Source organism: Heterodontus francisci, chromosome 40 (genome assembly GCF_036365525.1).
Source record: "Heterodontus francisci isolate sHetFra1 chromosome 40, sHetFra1.hap1, whole genome shotgun sequence".
Classification (NCBI taxonomy): domain Eukaryota; kingdom Metazoa; phylum Chordata; class Chondrichthyes; order Heterodontiformes; family Heterodontidae; genus Heterodontus; species Heterodontus francisci.
Window position 1 is genome coordinate 9,031,714 of NC_090410.1, and position 26,343 is coordinate 9,058,056.

The 26,343-nt window shown below is 47.3% G+C and overlaps 1 protein-coding gene across 5 annotated transcripts in view; it reads left to right on the forward strand.

The window, feature by feature from the left end:
• LOC137353049 (G-protein coupled receptor 4-like) overlaps window positions 1–10,268 on the forward strand; it is a 149,559-nt gene extending 139,291 nt beyond the window's left edge. For all 5 annotated transcript variants that reach the window (XM_068018988.1, XM_068018987.1, XM_068018986.1 and 2 more), the window contains one exon: window positions 6,102–10,268. In XM_068018988.1, coding sequence (XP_067875089.1) covers window positions 6,447–7,508 — 1,062 coding nt within the window. In that variant the 5' untranslated portion in view covers window positions 6,102–6,446 and the 3' untranslated portion in view covers window positions 7,509–10,268. The remainder of the gene's footprint in view (window positions 1–6,101) is intronic.
• Window positions 10,269–26,343: the final 16,075 nt, after the last annotated feature.

A 26,343-nucleotide genomic window follows, 5' to 3' on the forward strand; every position in this document is an offset into this window, starting at 1 on the left:
AATGTAGGAAATGCAGCAACCAATTTGCACACAGCAAGATGATAATGACCAGGTAATCTGTTTTAGTGATTTTGGCTGAGGTATAATTATTGGCGAGAATGCTGCTGCTCTTCTTCGAATTCGTACCATGGGTTCTATTTACATTCACCTCCGAGGGCAGACAGAGGCTCAGTGTAACATCTCACCTGACAGACAGCACCTCTGATAGTGCAGCACTCCCTCAGTACTGTCCCTGAGTGTCAGATTTTGTGCTCAAGCCTCTGGGGTGGTGCTCAAACTCACAACCTTCCAATTTCAAGGAGTGAGTGTGACCCACTGAGCCACAGTTTGATGAACCTGAAAGCCATGTTGCTGAGAAATGAACAGCAATTCCCCACACTTCCCATTAATTCAACTTTTAATTCATTTTCACAATAATTTAGGCCATCAAATCATTAAAAAAAAAGTCTGTTGTAACTCCTGTCGCAATATTTTAATTTTTTTATTTAGAGATACAGCACTGAAACAGGCCCTTCGGCCCACCGAGTCTGTGCCGACCAACAACCACCCATTTATACTAACCCTACAGTAATCCCTATTTCCCTATCACCTCCCTACACTAGGGGCAATTTACAGTGGCCAATTTACCTATCACCTGCAAGTCTTTTGGATGTGGGAGGAAACCGGAGCACCCGACGAAAACCCACGCAGACACAGGGAGAACTTGCAAACTCCGCACAGGCAGTACCCAGAATCGAACCCGGGTCCCTGGAGCTGTGAGGCTGCGGTGCTAACCACTGCGCCACTGTGCTGCCCATATTGCGCCACCGTGCTGCCCATATTGCAAAGTAATAGCAATGATGTACTGGGGGAGAAAGTGGCATTCAAAGCAAAGTGACTCTAAAAGCCAAGGGCTGTCTACTCCGAGGAGGGTCTGATTGCAGTGGAGTCTATACCCACAAGGGAATCCATATTTAGCACAATTTACTCTAACCCCAAGCCAAATATGAGAAGACATTGCGAACCAGAGCAAAGAACCTCCTAGGAATAATAGAATTTACTTGCCTTGACACAAATAGCTCCTAGATGGTTAACAAAATCAGAAATATACCGGTTGAAACCAAACACCAGTCCAGCTACTAGACGCAGCAGATGACCACAGAGGAAAGGAGAGCGACTGAATTATTCTCATCAGATCCGGGCTTTGATGGAAATCTGACGTAGGCAGAATCTGGTAAGCCGTCAATCCAAACCTTATTTCATATACCTAATCAATTTAATAGAATTAGGATATGCCATTATTTTACCACATTTGATAAAATATATGATCAAAATATTGAATTTACTATAATATGTTGGACAGATTCTGTGCACTGCTAGCGGGACCTCATGCTCAAAGGGTATTTTGATGTCTCTGCAGGTGTGTTTGGGCCACTACGGATTCAGAGAGCATCTTCGCTGCAAGCCAGAGCAAAGAACCATGGCACCATTGGCACTGCCACACACAACGAAACTATGATTGGCGATGCCAATCGGGAAACAGGATGGGGAAGAGAAGGCTAAGGGGTGACCTGATAGAGCTCTTTAAGGTTATGAAAGAGTTTGATCAGGGTTGACGTAGAGATGTTTCCACTCATTGGAGGGTGGAGGGGGTGGGGGGTGGAGGTGGGAGACCAAAACTCAGGGCCATAAATGTAAGATCATATTGTTGGCATCCTGCCATCTATGGAAGATGATGGACACACAGCAAACTATCCATTTCAGTGGGGTGTCTTCTCTTGGTGCACCTTTGCTGATGGCTGTGAAGGCCAATCCTTGAGAGGCAGGTTCTGCCACAAGTGCCGCACGTGAAGCTGCCAAGTGATGCTGTGAGTTGTTGTTTTTGATGTTGGCGCCTGTTGCCAAGCTGCTGTAGCAACTGGTCATCGTGGTCGTGCACACCAGTCCACAGGATGTGTCGCCAATTCCCTCTTTCACCAGCTAGTGACTCCCAAGTGCGACAGTCGACATTTAGGGCCTTCATGTCACACTTGCAAGCATCCTTGAAGCGGAGCTTTGGGCTCCCCACTGGTTGTCTGGCCCCGGCTACCTCACCATACGGAGGGTCCTTGGGTACGTGACTGTCTTCCGTCCTATAGACATGTCAGATCCACCAAAGCCGCCTCTGTTTGATTAGTGCCAACACAGTTGGGAGCTCTGCCTTTGAGAGGGCTGCCATATTTGTGCTTTTGTCCTGCCAGGATATACCCATAATGCACCGCAGACAGCGAAGATGGAAATTATTGAGCTTCTTTTCCTGGTAGCTGTAAATGGCCCATGTTTCACAGCCATTCAGCAAGCTGCTGAGGACTCAGGCCTTATAAACCATCAGCTTGGTCCTGAGGGTCACCCCACTGGAAGTGGTTAGCAAATTCTGCTACCCTGGGTCCACGGTGACAGACAATCTGTCCTTTGACGCAGAGCTCGGTACAAGCATAGGGAAAGCAGCTACCACCTATGGCCGACTTGTGAAATGCACACGGGATAACACCAAATGTAAGGTAGTCATTAGTAAATCCAATAGCAAATTCAAGAAAAACTTCTTTCCTACGGAGTGATGAGAATGTGGAACTCACTACCACAAGGAGTGGTTGAGGTGAATAGCATAAATGCATTTAAGGAGAAGCTGGATAAACACATTAGGGAGAAAGGTTAGCGTAAGATGAAATGGGGTGGAACGAGGCTCGTGTTGAGTATAAACACTGGCATGGACCAGTGGGCCGAATGGTCTGCTTCTGTGTTGTACATTCTATGTAGTTCTGTGCACTACATCAGTTCAATCACAATCACCACTGGGCTCGATACAACAACCACACATACTACCACATTTACCATTACCTTTACATGGCGACTGGTGCAGAGCAGGGTCCTACAGACTGATGGATCCCACAGTGTGAGATGTAAGAGTGTTGCATGGGCACAGCAACCAATGCTGTAACCTTCACAGTGAGAGTCCCACAGGAACACCCTAGAGTGCAAAGTGAGTGCAGAGTGCAGTGTTGGGGCTCTGGTGGAACTTCGAAGTAGACAGACAAGACCAGTAACATTCCATGGAGCATGCAGGTGCACAGTTCACACATTGACACAGACAATTAGCGATCTGGAATGCAAAACCTGCACAAACGTTGCACAGGACACTGGGCTGTGTTCTAGCTACACTGCAAGTCCACAATGGTGGTAACCTCTACCCGGATGGGGGCTGATGTGGAGTCAACAGTGACTTGGCATTTAGTCAACATAGGGGCTAGTTTACAATCAGTTGTCAGCAACACGGAGCCCGCAAACTACACTCAACGCCTCTGGGATTTAATTGTCAGTTCAGTTGCGATGGTGTGCAGTGTGTTCTCCAAGTCACTTTCTCGGGGCTTTGGGGGAGGTCATCCAGGTGAAATGGCCAGCCGAGATCATCCAGCTACCACGTCACACCAGAGCTCGGAACCTCATTGACAGAAGAAGCGTTTTCTGGTGGGTGAGAGACGATGTCAGGTCTGAGTCACAGCAAGGTGCATTTTCACCTTCGCCACTTGGGCTATAAGCTGCCAGAATGGAAATCCAGACAGTTTTGATTTCCATCATGCCGGAATCCCAATCTGCTCCGCCAGTCTACCACCCAAGGTGAAACTCGCTCCCGGACATTTGCGAACAGCATCCGAAGCCATTCAAGCCCTCTACTGGAAAACCTTTCTTGCACTGAGGAATCATAACTCTCAGCTGAACACCATGTCATCTTCAGTATACTATGTGGGAGATTGGAATCGCTTCTGAGGCTTTTCTTTCACTGACAGTGTCCATGTTGGTGTCACCAAACTCACAATACCTACCACCTAAAAGGACAAGGGCAGCGGGCACATGGGAACACCACCACCTCCAGGTTCCCCTCCAAGTCACATGCCATCCTGACTTGGAAATATATTGCTTGGTCAAAAGCCTGAATGTCCCTACCCAACAGCACTGTAGGAGTACCTTCACCACGAGGGACTACAGTGGTTCAAGAAGAAGGCCCACTATATGAGAGGGGATATCCTTCAGGTATTAAAAAGGCATATGGGTTCGTTTGCCTTTACATAACATACAGAAGCTAGGAACTTAGGGTAAACCTTTATAAATCACTGGTGAAACATCAGCTAGAGTTTATGTCCAATTCTGGATGTGAAGGCCTTGGAGAGGTTGCGGAGGAGATTTACTGGAATGGTACCGGGGGACTTCAGTTATGTGGAGAGGCTACAGAAGCTGGGATTATTCTCCTTAGAGCTTGGAGCTCGGGGAGATTTAATGGAGGTGTGCAAAATTATGAGGGGTTTTGATAGAGTGAATAGGGAGAAATGGTTTCCACTGGTGGCAGGGGGAGGGGGGTTGGGTAATGGAGGACACAGATTTTAAGACAATTGTCAAAAATGGCAGTGGGGAGATGAGGAGAAATTGTCAGCGAGTTATTGTGATCTGGAATGCACTGCCTGAAAGGGCAGTGGAAGCAGATTCAATCGTAACTTCCAAAAGGGAAGTTAGATAAAATATTGCAGGGCTATGGGGAAAGAGCAGGGAAGTGGAACTAATTGGATAGCTCTTTCAAAGAGCCAGCACAGGCACAATGGGCTGAATGGCCTCCTTGCATGATTCTGTGAGCTCCTAGACTGGCAGTCTGCCTACTTCAGCTGAAGGGGTTCGAAGGGGTGAGATGCTTTGGGGCGCAGACCATTGTGATCTGAACTGATGTTGTGAATGTTCGCGATACAGCGTGTGTCTTGTTAGGGTGTCAATTTCTGATCTTGCACGCCATTAGAAATTCTGGCACGTGCTGCATTCAATGTTCAAACCTGAAATCGAGAGCAGCCCACGAGGGAATTTCTGACATGAGCTCCTGACAGGCAAGGCTGCCCACCAAATGCACCAAGTTTTGTCTCCGTTAATCCATGCGTTTGTCACCTCTAGACTTGGCTATTCCAACGCACTCCTGGTTCTACCCTCCGGAAACTTGAGGTCATTCAAAACTCTGCTGCCTGTGTCCTAAATTGGATCAGGTCCCGTTCACCCATCTCCTCTGTGCTCACTGACCTACATTGGCTGCCTCGTCAAGCAATGCTTCGATTTTAAAATTCTCATCCTTGTTTTCAAATCCCTCCATGGCCTCGCCCCTCCCTATCTCTGTAACCTCTTCCAGCCCCACAACCCTCCGAAGTCTCTGCAGTCCTCTAATTCCAGCCTCCTGAGTATTCCTGATTTTAATCGCTCCACCATTGGCGGCCGTGCCTTCAGCTGCCTGGGCCCTAAGTTCTGGAATTCTCTCCCTAAATCTTTCTGCCTCTCTACCTCTCTTTATTACTTTAAGATGTTCTTTAAAACCAACCTCTTTGGCCAAGCTTTTGGTCATCTGACCTGATATCTCCTCATGTGGCTCGGTGTCAAATTTTGTTTTATAACGCCACTATGAAGCACCTTGGGATGTTTTATTACGTTAAAGATCCTATTGTCGTTGTTGAAAAAGATAGTGCAAGGATCCCATAAACTCTGGGTATATTAAAAATAGGGGCCGAAAGCATTCGTCTGCCTGCTGTTTGTGGGAGCTTGCTGTGCACAAATTGGCTGCTGTGTTTCCTTACATTACAATGGTAACTACACTTCAAAAATACTTCATTGGCAGTAAAGCCCTTATGGAAGTTCTGAGAGCATGAAAGGCTCTATATAAATGAAGTCTTTTTCAACTTAACATCTGAGCTCTCAACTAAAATTGGTTTCTATATCCTTGGATAAAGGGATGTGGGGTTAAAAAAACAATTAGCCAAAGTTCCCTTTCTTAAATAGACACCTGCTGAAGAGTGCATAGGTCAGGACATCAGGTGACACTGGGATCAGGCTTGCCTGTGAGTCTGCCCACCACAGTTGAATAGCCTGAGGATACACACTGCCTAGCCTCAAACATGAGGAATGGGGCATTGAGGGAGGAATTAGCTTTTGCAAATGGAAGCATTATCCAGTTGGAGAGGAAGGAGAACACTGGAAAAATAATAAGGCCTCATTAATTTCACAATTACCTGCTGTATTTTAGCAGTTATCGGCAAGATAAGTAATTCTGTTTTATTTTTCAGGAATTGTTCGACAGGACAGCCAACACCACTCAAAGCCCAAGTGTCCAGGAGATATCATCCAAACACTCTGCCACCTAACTTTCCGATAAGTGGGAAGAGACAAGGGAGAGGCTATACACTTCGTTAAGATAGTCATCTCGTCATTGTTGCTCTGAGATATTCGTCCTTTATTGAACGCAATCGTTCGCTTGTCAATGGAATATTCTGAATTGGTTGAGTTGGCTAAGCCGCATTGTCGAGTATTTCACTGGACACGTGACTGGTGATGTGCTTCAGGCGATGGGTTTGTCCGAGTTACAAAGATTTGTGATTGTGACCGCCTGACCAGTTTTCGCAGAGTGGAAAATGTGCAACATTAGCGATAACAGCTGTGATGTTGATTCGAGGCTGGACAGTCTGTTTCCGCCTACTCTGTACATCTTTGTCATTGTGATTGGACTTCCAACAAACTGTCTCGCTTTATGGGCTGCATACCTTCAGGTCAAACAGAGAAATGAACTGGGTATTTATCTCCTCAACCTGTTCATCTCTGACCTTCTATACATTGCGACATTGCCCCCGTGGATTAACTACTTCCTCCATCAGGATAATTGGATCCTCGGCCCAGAGTCCTGCAAGCTCTTTGGCTTCATTCTCTACACCAACATCTACATCAGCATCGCTTTTCTCAGCTGCATCTCGGTTGATCGCTACCTGGCCGTGGCCCACCCGTTGAGGTTCGCCAAGATCCGGCGGGTGAAAACAGCAGTCATCACCAGTGTGGTGGTCTGGACTATAGAGATCGGGGCCAACTCTGCTCCGCTCTTCCACAATGAGCTCTTCGAAGACCGCTTCAACCACACCTTCTGCTTCGAGAAGTACCCCATGGAAAAGTGGGTGGCTCAGATGAACTTATACCGAGTTTTCATCGGGTTCCTGTTCCCATGGATGTTGATGCTGTTCTCCTACCAGGGCATCGTCAAGGCGGTCAAAGGGAACTTGTCGACGGAGAAGGGGGAGAAGGCGAAGATCAAGCGCCTGGCGCTGAGCCTCATTGTCATCCTCCTGCTGTGCTTCGCGCCGTACCACATCATCCTGCTCCTGCGGAGCATAATATATCTGAGTAGGCCCTGTGACTGCAGCTTCGAGGAGAATATTTTCACGGCCTACCACGTCTCGTTGGCCCTCACCAGCCTCAACTGTGTGGCCGACCCCATCCTTTACTGTCTGGTCAACGAGGGCGCCCGCAGTGACATGACTAAAGGCCTCGCACCACTCCTGAAATTCTTCGCCAGCTCCAAATCAACGGACATTGCCCGGTCAGTCACTCTGGACACCCCTCTCTCCTCTAAAAAATCCCAATATTTCAACATTGAGCTGGTGGTACTGAGGGAGGACTGTATTCAGATGAAGACTTTGAGTATATAAAGAATTAAGAACTAAAATAAAATCTAAGGGTTATAAGATGTTATAGTATTGCTACCTTTATAAATGTATTTTTTATAACATTCCTGGATGTGGTAATGATTTTTTAAAAACCTATTTAAATCATTTTGAACTGCTTCAATAATCCTACAATCAGTCCTCCACTTTCTTTGCTTCCCCAATGTTAAGTTTTCTGTCTCTTTGATTTTCTTTGTGTGCATTCTCCATCATGGTGTGTGGGAATGGTCTGGGGCTGGTTGCTGTAATGAGTTCTTTATGTTGTCTGATGCAACAGAAATGAGATGCATGGACGTAGGTTCTTTCTTCTTTCCACTTTTTGGGGCCAGTATTTCTTTTGAACTTTCTCTCTTCTAGCTGTAGGGAGGGTCGTTTTCAAAGCTGTTTTACCTGTGGTCTTCAATCCCAGACCTTGTGTTTTCATCACAGCTGCCACCATGTAATGAGCTCTTTATGTTGTCTGATGCGACATAAATGAGATCTGTGGAGTCCAGTTTGCTTAACAGCTAAACTATTATATACAGTACAGAGCAAACTATTTACAGAACCCTTGTCTGGGTGTTACAGTTGCAGAGTGACGCTGGCTTTCAGTCACTTGATTACATCCTGGTACTTAGCTCATTAGCATACTGAGATCCTGCCCCCAGGGTTGCCAGCTCCGGTTGAATGGATTCCGAGAGGTTTTATCACATGACCCACCCCCTTTTTCCTGCTATTGGCCACCCAACATGTGCACCGCCTTCTGCGGGCCAATTGGAAAACAAATTGCTACCCAATTAGATGATGCTTGATTGTCAGTCAAGCCACATTTTTAATACCTGTGGGATTTTACTCCAAGGTTGCTCCCAGCAGTGTCCCTGGAGATTAATCTTCAATGCCTGGAGCCTCTAGCCTAATTCAGGAGAGTTGGCAACCCTCCCTCCTCCTCCCCCTAGCTTGAAAACACCCCGACACCCCCACCCAGGCACTCTTGAAATGGAGGACAGCGGGAAAACTGAACCCCAGTGTAAACAATTGAGGAACAGGTAGCGTTTGAACTTGTCCTGCTTGTAGGTTGAACTGTTTAAGCCACTTGTCATAATTTGGACAAAATGTTACAACTGGTTGAAGATTGGCCAATGATAACCATTCACTTCCTGTACAGGTCAAAGCAGTTCACCTGTTCTAGATCCAGCCCACAGGAAACCAAATGTAGACATAAAGGGTTTTTTTTTGCCCACAGTTCTCTCTGAGGTCTTGCTGGGGAATGGCTTCACTGGGAAGAGGCGTCTCGCCCAGTGACTGCTTACATGCTGCTTTTCCGGGGAGTTGTGGGGGTGCGAGGGTATCACAACGAAGCTCGATACTTCCCTCCCCCAAAATCCCCGTATGGTGAACTAGAGCAGGCGCCGCTGGCTGATATTCCCCCGAGCCCACCCTGTCCATTTTATAGGGCAATGAGGCCAATGCTAGCTTACCTTCCCAACTGTAGTGGCACCTGAACCCAGCGAACTCAACACAGGCTGGGCACTGAATTGGGACCCTCCAAGATCTCTGCGCACCTCCAATTCTGGCCTCTTGAGCAACCCCAATTTTAATTGCTCCGCCATTGGTGGCTGTGCTTTCAGCTGCCAAGGCCCGAAGTTCTGGAATTATTGGTAGGAGTGATCAGCGTGCAGTCCTTGTGGAGACGAAGGCTTGTCTTCACACTGAGGACGCCCGCCATTGTGTTGTGTGGCACTGCCACCATGCTAAATGGGATAGATTCAGAACAGATCTAGCTGCTCAAAACTGGGCATCCATGAGGCACTGCGGGCCATCAGCAGCAGCAGAAATGTATTCAAACACAATCTGTAACCTCATGGCCCAGCATATCCCTCACTCTACCATTACCAACAAGCTAGGGGACCAACCCTGGTTCAATGAGGAGTGTAGGAGAGCATGCCAGGAGCAGCACTCGGTAGACCTAAAAAATGAGGTACTAACCTGGTGAAGCTACAACATAGGACTATATGCATGCTAAACAGTGGAAGCAGCGTGCTATAGACAGAGCTAAGCAACCCCAAAACCAGTGAATGGTAACGGACAATTGAACAACTAACAGGAGGAGGAGGCCCCATGAACGTCCTTCTCAATAATAGCTGTACCCCAGCACCTGAGGGCAAAAGACAAGACTGAAATGTTTGCAACCATCTTCAGCCAGAAGTGCCGAGTGGATGATCCATCTCGGCCCCCTCCTGAGGTCCCCAGCATTACAGATGCCAGTCTTCAGCCAATTCGATTCACTCCACGTGATACTCAGAAACGGCTGAAGGCACTGTTTACTACAGAGGTCCTGACAACATCTTGGCTGTAGTACTGAAGACTTGTACTGCAGAACAAGTTGCACCCCTAGCCAAGCTGTTCCAGTCCAGCTACAACACTGGCATCTACCCGGCAATGTGGAAAATTGCCCAGGTATGTCCTGTACACAAAAAGCAGGGCAAGTCCAACCCGGCCAATTACCATCCCATCACTCTATTCTCAATCATCAGCAAAGTGATGGAAGATGTTGTCGACAGTGCTATCAAGCAATACTTACTCACCGGTAACTCACTTACTGATGCTCAGTTTGGGTTCCACCAGGACCACTTGGATCCTGACCTCATTACAGCCTTGGTCCAAACATGGACAAAAGAGCTGAATCCCAGAGGTGAGATGAAGGTGATTGCCTTTGATATCAAGGCTGCATTTGACTGAGTGTGGCATCAAGGAGCTCTGGCAAAACTGGAGTCAATGGGAATTGGGGCGGGGAAAGGAGGGGGGGGGGCGGAGAAGCTCTCCATTGATTGGAGTCATACCTAGCACAAAGGAAGATGATTGTGGTTGTTGGAGGCCAATCATCTCAGCCCCAGGACATCACTGTTGGAGTTCCTGAGGGCAGTGTCCTAGGCCCAACCACCACGCTAAATGGGGTACATTCAGAACAGATCTAGCAGCTTAAAACTGGGCATCCATGAGGCACAGTGGTCCATCAGCTGCAGCAGCAGCAGAATTATATTGCACCACAATCTTTAACCTCATGCCCTGGACCACTTGCTTTCCTCTACAATCCACTTCCCTTGACCCAACCTTCCCCTTCTGATTTTCCGATTTCAGGCACCCAAGAACCGCCACTTGCCCAGCCAGAGCTGCGCCCAAGAGGAGGCGAAAGAGCAAAAGCACGGTGCTGATGACGAGGCCCCGCCACTTGATTTAACGCACGCAGCCCACCAGCTCAGATACCAGCACATATCTTGGAGGCTAGTATAGAATTGGGATCAGCAAGCGGTGAGTCACCGGGCTTGAGTGGGCTGCGACAAGGCCAGGGTAAAGGGTGGGTCATTTGCCAGCTCACCGGAGGGCGAGGACGCACACGAGCTCTGCTACAGGGGATTCAGGGGAGGACCTTGATGGGCCAGCATGTAGGAGAACGCTGATGGGCTTGCATACTGAGATGCCTGTGCATTGGCCGGCCTGCCAAACAGCCTCTGTCAAGGAGCACGGAGGAATCCAGTTCCTAGTTGGCGGAGGGCATCGTGCAGAGCTTCCCCTCTCCGCAGCCCCTGCTCCGTGTCCCTGTCGTGCTGCAGACCCAGAGGCACAGCCACTGCAGCCCCCATATCTGTTGCAGCCTTTGTTTGGACAGGTCACCAAGTCCTCTGTCCTTCCTGTCAAATTCTCACCACAATGTCTCCAAAATCACTCCAGAATATTTCGAGCGACTTTGCGAAAGCAGAAGTTCCTTAAAAATGGCCTTACCTACAATTCGGGCGCCGAGCCCTTTAAGTAACACAAGTGCTTGTGCCCCTCTTGCAGCTGGATGCTTGGTCTTCGGTGAGTAGCAAGGGAGTTTGTCCAATGGATCCTGGGTAGCCCAAGTTTGGAAGTTGGGCCTCACATCGGCCGGCAGGGCTGCGTGATGCCACAATGGTGCCACGCTACCATGCCAGCTACTTCTGACACTCGCACGAGCACCCTTCTCAAAATGGCTTGCAATAAGAGTCGTGCTGGAAGCAGCTGAAGGCGCAGTGCGCATACACCAGGACGGCGTTTGTCTTCCATAACATCATCTCCAGCAGCATTACGGATCCGAATTACACTCCCAAAGTACTTACTAAGTGGCATCCGGAAGCAAAGCAGTGGTACTGTGCCAGCTATTCCTTTTGTGCTGTTAACCGTATCCAATTTATACACTGTGGGCCCTTTTCCAACCATTTTCCTTCCCCCTCTCGTGAAGGTGGTGACTATTTGTTGGGCTACATTTCTGCAGGTCCCGATAGCCTTGCAGTACCTCACCTGATAGTCCTGGACAGTGGGTTGCCCGTAAGCTATTCGACCCTGGAGTCATCACAAATGAGTCCTCACCCGACATCCACACACCTACACTCCCCAGCAGAGGCTGGGGCGTGAGGACCGGCCTGGATTTTGCTCTTGGGCACTCTCACTGAGCCCTGCTGGAGCGAGCACGGGTGTCGCGGGTGATATTGTCTCAACTTAGACGATTCTGGGGCATCAGGGGGGCCGTACGCGGGTCCCGACACCGATGGTGTCTGAGTCCCGCCTGCCTGCGCGATTGTCCCGGAGCGGGTAAATTAACAGGCCACCTCTGGGATGCCCTGTGCAATTCAGGACATCGGGCAGGCGCGAGGGCCGTTCGGAATGCCCAAGGCTGTGGGTGGCTGGCAGCTCCACTGGGAGAGGTGGAAGCTGCCCACGTAGGATGTCAGAAAATGGTAAAAATAACGGTGGCCACAGCTGCCAGCTCATCCACAGGATGGTGTGCCATCGTGGCTGTGGCCCACTAGTACCCGCGGATTGTGGGGGGGGGGGGTAATTGAAGGAGGCCTCGCCCGTCCCGCCGCCTGCCGCCAGGTGGCTGCCTCTGGCCATCTGCCTGGCTTTAACCTCAGCCGGGGGTGCCATCCGTCATTGGGAAAATCCTGCCAGCATCCCCAATCTGCCCCCGTGAGCACGTAATTGCCAGTAATTGCCTGCCCGCTGCTACCCGCAGCAGGATCACCCGGAATACATTGGGTAGGTGACCTGAGGCGCAACTTTCAACAATTCCCCAGCCTCCTCCCTCCAAAGCCATTTCGCACAGCTGATAAGATTCCACCCTGAGCACAGGATCCCCTTAACAAGGCCCTCACTGTCCAGACTCGCTCATGAAGAAGGACCTCTGGGGCCAGGTGAGAGAGGGTAACCGTCACCCACACAGGCGTTGCCCAGTACAGGCTGGCACTCTTGGGCAAGGCAGAGAAAACCACACACCACCCACCACCCCCCCCCCCCCAAAAAAAAATCTCACTTTAAACTGAGGAGCGAGATTGTTAATAGAGAAATCAATGATTGACCACCTGTGATTCCTGCAAAGCTAACTTCTGTAGTGCCTCTTACTGTAGAAACAGTTACTCTGGAAAGTATCAAAGTAGAAACTGTTACTCCAGGGAATGTTACTCCAGGGAATGTTACTCCAGTGAATGTTACTCTAGGGAATGTTATTCCAGGGACTGTTACTCCAGGGATTGTTACTTTATAAACTGTCACTCCAGGGAATGTTGATCCAAGGAATGTTGCTCCAGGGGCTGTTAGTCTATGAACTGTCACTTTAGTGATTGTCAATCCAGGGAATGTTGCTCCAGGAAATGTTATTCCAGGGATTGTTATTTTATAAGCTGTCACTCCAGGGAATGTTGATCCAAGGAATGTTGCTCCGTGGACTGTTATTCCATAGAATGCTACTCCAGGGAATGTTGCTCCAGGGACTGTTACTCCAGAACACACCCAACCTGCAAAGTATTGCAAAGATCAACTTCAAATTGTTAGTTGGTAGAGGAGCCTGTTCTGCTGCAGAGCTGGGTATCTAACCAGGGACCCTCCTAGCCTGTGGGCTCAGCTTCATACTTGGCAACGCATTGAACCAAACAGCTGGTGCTTTTCTTGGCGATGACGTTTAACTCCAGCATACCCCAGCACGAAGAATTAAGAGACAGTGAGCTGTAGCTTCCTGGTGAAAGCCACAGACATAAGCGACTAAAGACAAATTTTACGAGCACAGAGTTCGCAATTCGCAAGGGAGAGGAGGATGAGGAAAACCATTCAGTTCCTCCAAGTTCATCCATTTGGGAAGAGCCACCTTGTGACCCCTTCCCCTCCCCCACCACCACCACTAAAGATTTCCAAATGATCCCAAGGTTTTTACCTTCCATTTTTCTACTGGGAATTCCTGGGTTGCCTGCTCTCTGTGACAGATTTCCTGATTGCAGACATGAAATGACAGGAAAAGGTTGCCTCAAGGGTTGAACAAAGAACAAAGAAAATTACAGTACAGGAACAGGCCCTTCGGCCCTCCAAGCCTGCGCCGATCCAGATCCTCTATCTAAACATGTCGCCTATTTTCTAAGGGTCTGTATCTCTTTGCTTCCTGCCCATTCATGTATCTGTCTAGATGCATCTTAAAAGACGCTATCGTGCCCGCGTCTACCACCTCCACTGGCAACGCGTTCCAGGCACCCACCACCCTCTGCGTAAAGAACTTTCCACGCATATCCCCCCTAAACTTTTCCCCTCTCACTTTGAACTCGTGACCCCTAGTAATTGAATCCCCCACTCTGGGAAAAAGCTTCTTGCTATCCACCCTGTCTATACCTCTCATGATTTTGTACACCTCAATCAGGTCCCCCCTCAACCTCCGTCTTTCTAATGAAAATAATCCTAATCTACTCAACCTCTCTTCATAGCTAGCGCCCTCCATACCAGGCAACATCCTGGTGAACCTCCTCTGCACCCTCTCCAAAGCATCTACATCCTTTTGGTAATGTGGCGACCAGAACTGCACGCAGTATTCCAAATGTGGCCGAACCAAAGTCTTATACAACTGTAACATGACCTTGTACTCAATACCCCGTCCGATGAAGGAAAGCATGCCGTATGCCTTCTTGACCACTCTATTGACCTGCGTTGCCACCTTCAGGGAACAATGGACCTGAACACCCAAATCTCTCTGTACATCAATTTTCCCCAGGACTTTTCCATTTACTGTATAGTTCACTCTTGAATTGGATCTTCCAAAATGCATCACCTCGCATTTTCCCTGATTGAACTCCATCTGCCATTTCTCTGCCCAACTCTCCAATCTATCTATATTCTGCTGTATTCTCTGACAGTCCCCTTCACTATCTGCTACTCCACCAATCTTAGCGTCGTCTGCAAACTTGCTAATCAGACCACCTATACTTTCCTCCAAATCATTTATGTATATCACAAACAACAGTGGTCCCAGCACGGATCCCTGTGGAACACCACTGGTCACACGTCTCCATTTTGAGAAACTCCCTTCCACTGCTACTCTCTGTCTCCTGTTGCCCAGCCAGTTCTTTATCCATCTAGCTAGTACACCCTGGACCCCACGCGACTTCACTTTCTCCATCAGCCTACCATGGGGAACCTTATCAAACGCCTTACTGAAGTCCATGTATATGACATCTACAGCCCTTCCCTCATCAATCAACTTTGTCACTTCCTCAAAGAATTCTATTAAGTTGGTAAGACATGACCTTCCCTGCACAAAACCATGTTGCCTATCACTGATAAACCCATTTTCTTCCAAATGGGAATAGATCCTATCCCTCAGTATCTTCTCCAGCAGCTTCCCTACCACTGATGTCAGGCTCACCGGTCTATAATTACCTGGATTATCCCTGCTACCCTTCTTAAACAAGGGGACAACATTAGCAATTCTCCAGTCCTCCGCGACCTCACCCGTGTTTAAGGATGCTGCAAAGATATCTGTTAAGGCCCCAGCTATTTCCTCTCTCGCTTCCCTCAGTAACCTGGGATAGATCCCATCCGGACCTGGGGACTTGTCCACCTTAATGCCTTTTAGAATACCCAACACTTCCTCCCTCCTTATGCCAACTTGACCTAGAGTAATCAAACATCTGTCCCTAACCTCAACATCCGTCATGTCCTTCTCCTCGGTGAATACCAATGCAAAGTACTCGTTTAAAATCTCACCCATTTTCTCTGACTCCACGCATAACTTTCCTCCTTTGTCCTTGAGTGGGCCAATCCTTTCTCTAGTTACCCTCTTGCTCCTTATATATGAATAAAAGGCTTTGGGATTTTCCTTAACCCTGTTTGCTGAAGATATTTCATGACCCCTTTTAGCCCTCTTAATTCCTCGTTTCAGATTGGTCCTACATTCCCGATATTCTTTCAAAGCTTCGTCTTTCTTCAGCCTCCTAGACCTTATGTATGCTTCCTTTATCCTCTTAGCTAGTCTCACAATTTCACCTGTCATCCATGGTACCCTAATCTTGCCATTTCTATCCCTCATTTTCACAGGAACATGTCTCTCCACGCTAATCAACCCCTCTTTAAAAGCCTCCCACATATCAAATGTGGATTTACCTTCAAACAGCTGCTCCCAATCTACATTCCCCAGCTCCTGCCGAATTTTGGTATAGTTGGCCTTCCCCTAATTTAGCACTTTTCCTTTAGGACCACTCTCGTCTTTGTCCATGAGTATTCCCAAAGTAGTCCCCTACTGAAACTTCAACCACCTGGCCGGGCTCATTCCCCAACACCAGGTCCAGTATGGCCCCTTCCCGAGTTGGACTATTTACATACTGCTCTAGAAAACCCTCCTGGATGCTCCTTACAAATGCTGCTCCATCTAGACCTCTAACACTAAGTGAATCCCAGTCAATGTTGGGAAAATTAAAATCTCCTATCACCACCACCCTGTTGCTCCTACATCTTTCCATAATCTGTTTTACATATTTGTACCTCTATCTCACGCTCGCTGTTGGGAGGCCTGTAGTACAGCCCCAACATTGTTACCGCACCCTTCCTATTTCTGAGTTCTGCCCATATTGCCTCACAGCTCAAGCCACGCATTCATCCTGACTATTCTTTCATTTCTACTCTGACTATCACGTGGCACTGGTAGCAATCCTGAGATTACTACCTCTGAGGTCCTACTTTTTAACTTGGCTCCTAACTCCCTAAATTCTGCTTGTAGGACCTCATCCCGCTTTTTACCTATATCATTGGTGCCTATGTGCACAACGACAACTGGCTGTTCACCCTCCCCTTTCAGAATGTTCTGCAGCCGATCTGAGACATCCCTGACTCGTGCACCTGGGAGGCAACATACCATTCGGGAGTCTCGTTTTCGACCACAGAACCGCCTATCTACTCCCCTTACAATCGAATCCCCTATGACTATAGCCCTTCCACTCTTTTTCCCGCCCTTCCGAACAGCAGAGCCAGCCACGGTGCCATGAACCTGGCTACTGCTGCCTTCCCCTGGTGAGCCATCTCCCTCCACAGTATCCAAAACGGTATACCTGTTTTGGAGGGAGATGACCGCAGGGGACACCTGCGCTGCCTTCCTGCTCTTTCTCTGCCTTTTGGTCACCCATTCCCTTTCTCCCTCAGCAATCCTAATCTGCGGTGTGACCAATTCGCTAAATGTGCTATCCATGACCTCCTCAGCATCGCGGATGCTCCAAAGTGAGTCCATCCGCAGCTCCAGAGCCGTCATGCGGTCTAACAAGAGCTGCAGCTGGACACACTTCCAGCACGTGAAGGAGTCAGGGACATCAGCCGTGTCCCTGAGCTCCCACATTGAGCAAGAGGAGCATAACACGGGTCTGAGATCTCCTGCCATTTTTAATCTTAAGCTTAACTTAGTCTTAACTTAGATAAATGAAAAAGGAACGAAAAGTTTTTACCAATCACACGAAAAAAAAAATAAATAGAAAAAGCCTTACCTTATCTGCACACCACCGAGTCCTTTTTTTTTGGTTAGAGGAGGAGAACGGGTGGGAGACACTACAGGTGTCTCGGGTTCAGCCGCTGCCCAAATATATAGGACTTACTTACCCAGCTGCCACCTCGCTCTCCCTGTTGCCGCTGGAAAAAGACTGAAGTGAGCATGGACTTTTTGCTTTAAAGGAAGGAGGAATGATTTGCATTTATGCATTGCGTTTCATGACCTCAGCACATCCCAAAGCACTTTGCAGCCAATGTGTAGTCACTGTTGTAATGTAGGAAACGCGGCAGCCAATTTGCGCACAGCAAGACCCCACAATCAGCAACAAGATAATGGCCAGATAATATGTTTTAGCAATGTTGGTTGAGGGATAAATATTGGTCAGGACATCAAAGAGAATCCCCACCCCCCAACCCCACCCCTGCTCTTCTTTGAACAGTGTTGTGGGATCTTTTGCATCCAACTGAGAGGGCAAATGGGGCCTCGGTTTAACGTCTCATCCAAAAGATGAATGAATTCTTTACTCCCCACCCTCTCAATCTTAGTGATTTCACCCCAATCCCCACCAATGTTCCTTTTGAGCTGTGTGCATCTGCATGTCATTTGCCTCAACCACTCCACATGGCAGCGAGTTCCACATTCTCACCACTCTCTGAGTAAGGAAGGTTTTTCCTGAATTCCCCACTGGATTTATTAGTGACTCTCTTGCATTCATGATCCGCGGATTTGGACTCCTCCACAAGTGGGAATACCGTCTCCATGTCTACCCTATCAAACCCTATCATAATTTTAAAGACCTCTATTAGCTCACCCCTCGGCCTTCATTTCTCTGGAGATAATGCCCGTTCAATGTTTTCTGATAGAGGACAGTGATGCTTTGGAAGCTGATGTCCTATTGTTCTGTGGCCTAGCCCATTGGTGTGCCCCAACATCCCTTACTTTGGCAAAAATAAGAAACAAGGGCACAGTGACGAAGAAGACAGGGACTATTAGAAACGCACAATGATGTTATCTTCTACTTGCACTTTGATCCCTGCATGAAATGCACAGCCCAAACCGGAGGCAAGCCCTGAGATATTGGGCCATTGCTCCGTTCGCATGAAAGCACTGAGGGATGTTAGCCCATCCACTCGGGAATCAGTCACCACCGACCCGAAAAACAGGTGAGGGATGGGATCGGGCCGCTCTGTGTGTGTGTGTGTGTGTGTGTGTGTGTTTGTGGGGGGGGTGGGGGAGGTGGTGAAATCAGGTATCCTGACTCCTCATGGCTGGCGAAAAAAAAAGATTGCATTAGTAGCTGCTCCACTCAGAAAGAAGTGAAAAAGAATTGCTTCTGTTTTTATTTAAAATAGGATTCCAGGCTGGAGTTTAGAAATTTCCAGAAGGTCTGCTCAAGCGGATGGGCATCAATACTAACCCGACCAGGCGAGCGGACTTCGTATTATTAGATGCCATGTTGGAGATTTGAACTGATTGCTAACAGCTTTTGGATTCCGTTCTTCTGCTTTGCAACCCCTTCTCGATAGAACTTACAGCATAGAAACAGGACATTCGGCCCAGCTGGTAAACACTCCTCACGGGCCCCCTCCCACCCCTGGGCCCCCTCCCACCCCCTCTTCCTCTCACCCTATCGGCTGAACCTTCTACTCCTCTCTCCCTCACATGCTTACCTAGCTTCCCCTTAAATGCATCTATGCAACTCGCCTCGACCAGTCCCTGTGGTAGCAAGTTCCACATTCTAACCATTTTCTGGGGAAAGAAGTTTCTTCTGAATTCCCCATTGGATTTATGAGTGACTGTCTTACATTTATGAGCCCTGGTTTTTGATCTCCCCCACAAATGAAACAAGGGAAGAGAACATTTTCTTCATTCTAAGTAACGCTGCCCAGTTTCGTGCAGTGTCGTATGACTGCGCCATCAATAGGCATTAGACGTCTCTAGCACTATCTATATCTTCCCATTGCTGTTAAGGACCATTGTCACATTGTTCTTCCAATTTGTCTTGGACTGTAATGACGATTTTTTATTGCAGCCTATGAGATTGACTTGAATTCAAGCCTTTGAATGCAGACTATGTTTTGAAAGACTCTCTCAGCTCACGTCAACATCGATGAGTTTGGTACAAATGTTGCACTCTGTAATAAAAGGTTTATGTATACTTTGGGTCCATTTCTCAACAGTCTCTCTTGTCCTGTGACATCTTGCTCGTAAGGCTGCCGCGGTGGCTAAATATTTGCCTGGCAAACTAGGTCATCGTGTAACTAGCTCCACCTATTGCCCAGTCAGTTGGACCACTGCTTGGTATGGCACTGTGCCGTACTAACCAGGGGTACTAGGTGGAGACGTCAGACTGTGATCTTTGACCTTTGAGGTCAACTAGTCAACCAACACTCAAAGCTTACAAGTGGCCTAGGGTGAGCCACTCCCTTAATGTCTTCGGGGTATGAGGGGAGAAAAATTGAAAATGAAACTGTCCTCAATCTAAAGAAAGATTACATTTATTTAACACCCTTCACGACCCCAGGACGTCCCAATGCACTTTTCAAGTGTTGCAATGTAGGAAGTGCAACGATCAGCAAGATCCCAGAGCAATGTGATAATGCCCAGATCATCTGTCTATTTTTTAGTTATGTTGGTTGAGAGATAAATATTGGCCCAGGGCACGAGAAGAACTCCCCTGCTTTTCTTCAAAATTGTGCCAAGGGATCACCTGAGACCGGGTCTCGGTTTAATATTTCATCTGAAATATTGCACCTCCAACAAGGCAGCACTCCCTCGGTACTGTACTGGAATGTCAGCCTTGATTTTGTCTTTGGAGTGGGACATAACTGTGTATGTAAGGCATCGGTCTCCTTATTTAAGGAAAGATATAAATGCACTGGAAGCAGTTTACTAGACTAATACCTGGAATGGGCGGGTTGTCTTACGAGGAAAGGTTGGACTGGCTAGGCTTGTATCCACTGGAATTTAAAAGAGTAAGAGGTGACTTGAATGAAACATATAAGATCCTGCAGGGTCTTGACAGGGTGGATGTGGAAAGGATGTTTCCCCTTGTGGGAGAATCTAGAACTAGGGGTCACTGTTTAAAAATAAGGGGTCGCCCGTTTAAGACAGAGATGAGGAGAAATTTTTTCTCTCAGAGGGCCGTGAGTCTTTGGAACTCTCTTCCTCAAAAGGCAGCGGAAGCAGAGTCTTTGAATATTTTTAAGGCAGAGATAGATAGATTCTTGATAAGCAAGGGGGTGAAAGGTTATCGGAGGTAGGCGGGAATGTGGAGTAATCAGTTCAGCCATGAGCCCGTTGACTGGCAGAGCAGGCTTGAGGTGCCAAATGCGCTACTCCTGCTCCTAATTTGTGTGTTCGTATGACTCCACAACCTTCTGACTCAGAGCCATGGCTGACACCTGTATAGTTACTATGGGCTTGTTGTCACCTGGTTCCGACTTTGCAGAACAAGACACAAGCAAGTGCAGCAAAGGCGAGAAGCTTCGATCTGACATTTCACCAGAGATTAGGAAACACAAACATGGTATTTGGAAGTTCAGCAAGTTGGCAGCAATTCTCACATCCAGCTGTGTGTGAGCAGGGTACTCTAGCCCAGTTCTCCACAAAAATAATAAGGCAGAATATGTTGAGAACACAGCAGGAGCTGAAATGTGATTAACTATTGTGGTCTGTGGAGGCTATTTACAGAGAGCTCTGCAAACACCAGCTTTGGACTCTGGTCCAAAGAATCTCAAAGTAGAAGGGCTGGGGTAAGATAGCTAGGGTGCAGTGCGAAGGGGGGGGGGGTGCAATTGTTCAGTTTAATTGGATTTGCCCGGGGCCAGGAGGCAATTGACCAATTTTGGATGGGACTCTCTTCCTCAACAGCTTGCCTTCCCCACAACTAGCAGACAAAAAAAAAAAGAAGCTAAGACTGTCAAGGCTAGCTATTCGACCATGAGGGGTAGCGCAAAACAGACAGTATTGTATCTGCCACTCGTTGTACTCTCCATCTGATATTCAGTCCAATTCATACAACTGAATATCAAGCAAGGCGTATAACAGGAGGCTGGTGTAACACCACCCGTTTAGCGATGCCCCTCACAGTCGAATCTCTACGCCAGTGTCCACTGCCGGTTGAAAACACAAGTGGAAATTTCAAGTAAGGAGCTCAGCTCTCAAGTATTCTGGCTAATTGATGCGCCTAAGGTTTGAACTCTCAACAGAAACAAGATAGGATGAAAGGAGGTGTGCCAGACAAGGTGATGATTGATACACCTTCTGCGTAGTCAGTATCAAGCATGCTGCTGGTACACAAGGGATTGGAATTAGAGTAAAGCTCCCTCTTTTCTTCCCCAACAGTGCACTTCAAACCCAATGAGAAACCTAGGCTGAGGCAGCTCAAATTCGTTCACTGTGGGGCCTTTTCAGCCAACAGATTAAGGAGACCTTCATTTCATTTCGGACAAGAAGGAACTTGCATTCATATAGCGCCTATCACAACCTCAGGATGTCGCACAGCGCTTTACAACTAATGAAGCACGTTTTGGTGAGACGTTTAACCGAGGGCCCTCTCAGGTGGGCATGGAGGATCCCCTGGGGAAGAGTAGGGGAATTCTCCCCAGTGCCCTGGGGCCCATATTTATCCTTCAATGAACATGACTAAAAAAAAAGTGGTCATTATCATGATGCTGTTCGTGGGAGCTTGCTGTGCACAAATTGGGGTGCTGCGTTTCCTACATTTCGACAGTGACTATACGTTAGATAAAGTATTTCATTGGCTGTGAAAGGCTTTGGAACGTCCTGAATTTGAGAAAGGCGCTATATAAATGCAAGTTCTTTCTTTTATAACTCTGGGTGTTGGAAAAGTTAAACACTCGCAGCTTGTGAGCTGTGAGCATATAATCCAAATGCTGGAACAGACTAAGCTTGACAGAATTATTTTCCCAAAGATCAGATTAGCTTCAGTTGACATTTTGTCTATTGCAGTAAATGTTATGTTTATGTACAGTCCCACATACAACGTCAAAAGCATTTTTAAGAGGCATTAAAACCCCCTCATTTAGTGGCTGCAGGGTTAAGAGTGCACAAAGCAGTTTAAAAAATAACAGCTGACGTACTGAGCTCACAATACTTGGGCAGGATGGGGCTTGGGTTAAATCCAACAGTGACATTGTTATAATCAATCTTTTAACAGGAACATAAGCCTCCTCCTCCACACCTACAAAGTGCTGACCCCTGCTGGCTCCGCTAGGGTTGACAACTCCTCCAGGATTGGACTGCAGTCTCCGGGAATTGAAGATTAATCTCCAGGATGCCGTTGTGAGCAAAATCCAGGAGAAAAATCATAAAGATATTGAAAATTACACAGTATTTATAGGGCAAAAACAGGCCATTCAGCCCAAATGTTCAAAGCTGGTATTTGTACTCCATACGTCTCATCCCTCTTTGTCTCAGCATATTTCTCTGTTCCGTTCTCCCTCAAGTGCATTAATAGTATTCACCTCAATTACATTTTTTTGGAAGCAAGTTCCACATTTTTGTTTAGAGATACAGCACTGAAACAGGCCCTTCGGCCCACCGAGTCTGTGCCAACCAACAACTGCCCATTTATACTAACCCTGCAGTAATCCCATAATCCCTACCACCTACCTACACTAGGGGCAATTTACAATGGCCAATTTCCCTATCAACCTGCAAGTCTTTGGTTGTGGGAGGAAACCGGAGCACCCAGCAGAAACCCACACGGTCGCAGGAAGAACTTGCAAACTCCGCACAGGCAGTACCCAGAATCGAACCCGGGTCCCTGGAGCTGCGAGGCTGCGGTACTAACCACTGCGCCACTGTGCCGCCCTAGATTCTTACAAATCTTTGCGCAAATAAGCTTCTGCTGAATTCTCTATTGGCTTTATAAGTAATTATCTGACATTCATGCCCGCTAGCATTGGTCTCCCCACAAGACGAAACCTCTGCTCTACATTTACCTATGATGGCCTCTCACAACAACTATTATGTCATCACTCAGCCTTCCCTTCTCTAGACATAACAGCCCCAACCTGCTCAGTCTTTTTTTCTACATTACAAAACAATTCAAATTGGATACTTCATAAAGTGTAATAAAGATCAGTTGCTTTCAATAAGGAGCATGAGCCTCACCATTCTTGCCATTCCAGGTAATATTTACAATGTACATGTGCATCAGGTGGCAGGACCGTATCTCCAACACAGAAGTCCTCGAAGCGGCCAACATCCCCAGCTTGTACACCCAACTGAGTCAGCGGCGCTTGAGATGGCTTGGCCATGTGAACCGCATGGAAGATGGCAGGATCCCCAAGGACACAATGTACAGCGAGCTCGACACTGGTATCAGACCCACCGGCCGCCCATGTCTCCGCTTTAAAGACGTCTGCAAATGCGACATGAAGTCCTGTGACATTGATCACAAGTCGTGGGAGTCAGTTGCCAGCGTTCGCCAGAGCTGGCGGGCAGCCATAAAGGCGGGGCTAAAGTGTGGCGAGTCGAAGAGACTTAGCAGTTGGCAGGAAAAAAGACAGGCGCAAGGGGAGAGCCAACTGTGTAACAGCCCCGACAAACAATTTTATCTGCAGCACCTGTGGAAGAGTCTGTCAGTCGAGAATTGGCCTTTATAGCCACTCCAGGCGCTGCTTCACAAACCACTGACCACCTCCAGGCGCTTACCCATTGTCTCTCGAGACAAGGAGGCCAAAGAAGAAGAAGACATGTGCATTACATACCTAAAAACACACTCTAGTGCATACAGCCTGAGGGGTTTTACACAGGTTCCAACCCCTCATTATACTATGGTGGGGGGACCTTACACAGTGGTCTTTCCCCATTAAGCCTTTGCTGCGGCTGCCCCAAGCTTTACTGCATCCCTCAGCACGTTGTCCTGGACCTCGGAATGTGTCTGTCTTTCCCATTAAGTACAACATCTCTGTTCTGGTATCAACCTGGTAAATCTTTCTGATACTGTCCCCTCTGTATCCTTTTTCTCCTTTTTAGAATATGGAGAGCACAAAAATAAAATTGATTTTTTGCTATTTTCTGTGAAAGATATTGTTTATTAGTTAGAAAATATTGAAAATGGGGGGGAAAAGTTTGTTTCACTCAACAGTGAAAATGATTACAATTGGGTGACAAAAAAGTACTTTCCCTTTCCAATTGGCCATGGGAAGGTGGAGCAGAGGTGGACCAATAGCGGGAGTGTGGGGACAGGGCCGTTGAGGTGAGAGGTCATGTGATGAAACCTCCAGGAATGCACTCTAAAATAGTTTCACTCAGTTCCACTGGGCGCCCGACAATACCTAACCTAAGCAGTCTGGTTTTCATGCAGATAGCGAGTGCTGGTGTGTTGTTCCGCTATGGGGGGCATCGCAATCGTGTCTGACTGCCCACTGGCATCCCAGCTGAGACTAATAACTCAGCACACATCGGGAAATTGAACCTGGGACTTCCTGGGCCTGTAAAGTCAAGTAACAGTTAGGCTCCAATGGCCTTGATTGACTGGGTCACTGGGGGAGCCGACCAGTAGATTTATACAGAATAATCAACAAGGAATCTAACCATATTATCCTTAGTAAGTTTTGTGTTCGTCAAGGTGAGGGACTAGTGCTGGGAATGGAACACATTCCCAATTCAGGCACACAGTGTATATATCAAACAATACCAAGCCAGTTGGAGCAGGGGTTAGATCAAATAGGGATTGTCAATAGAGGTCCGCATGGCTGCGTGAGAAGGTTTCAGGGGATTTGCCAAAGATAACCAATAGAAACTCTTGTTTCATCCGTCATCTCAACCCGCCACCCTCCTGACCAATAATCTTTGCCTAACTTTCACTTGTGGGTTAGATTTGGCCAACAGGATTGACCAGTTTATTCTGTGTTTTGGATGGGTGCTGTGATTACAGGTGGGGTCAGGTCAGATGGAAGGACATGCCATTGTGCTTCAGACTTGGTGGAGCAGGGTGCTCCGCTACAGAGAGACCCGGATTGGGCCAACAGGGATTACAAAGAGATTATCACCACCCAACATCAAAAGAATTGGGGATTTCCTCAATTCATTCGATAAGGAGCAGCTGCCCGTGAATGATAATTAACAAGAAGTAACAACAAAGTCACCAAAGGGGAGTTTCCTCTTTACACTCATTCACTCCATTGGGTGTTAGTAATGCTGAGGTTTAAGACCTGGTTCAGGTTATATCCTGTGTTAGTTTGTCTCTGACTTGAAGGTAGCAGAAAACTAAAATTGCATCTTATTTCCAGTTATCAAGCAAGGGAGTGTGGTTACTATATGATTGGTAAATCATGTGTGTAATAAATAGACTGTGCATATATTAAAGGTAGTTTTGCTCATTTGATATATCTCTGAATATCACAAGTATTGTGAAATTCTTTCACATCCACGAACTAACTAACTGGCCCAACACTATGCTTTATCAAGATTGTTTCCCGAATTATCTGCTACCTTAATTTAATCAGCTCTTAAACAGCAATGCATTGAAATCCAGGAAAATTGACTACCAGTAAAGACAAAAATCTCTTAATTCTACATCAGTAATGTGTACAACAGTGCATATTAGGAAGTCTTTCTTAGGACCTTCTTCCTGTTGGGAGGACACAAAAGTTCATCGTGCATTTTTTGCCTCTAGATTCCAAGCTCTCTCATTGCAGCACTCCCTCATTACTGCTCTGGAGATTATTCAATCTTCAGTCATATTACATAAGTAAAAGAAAATGAATGATAAATATACATGTTTAATTGTATAACTCATTTTTATACAGAAAAAATACTTGTGTTGCAGAATGAAGCTCCCTCTACACTGTCTTCATCAAACATTCCCAGGATAGGTCCAGCACGGGATTAGATACAGAAAAAAAACGAGAAAAAAAAACAGGGTTAGATACAGAAAAAAAAAGAAAAGAAAAAAAAAATGGGGTTAGATACAGAGTAAAGCTCCCTCTACACTGTCCCCCATCAAACATTCCCAGGGCAGGTACAGCAAAGTGTTAGATACAGAGTAAAGCTCCCTCTCAA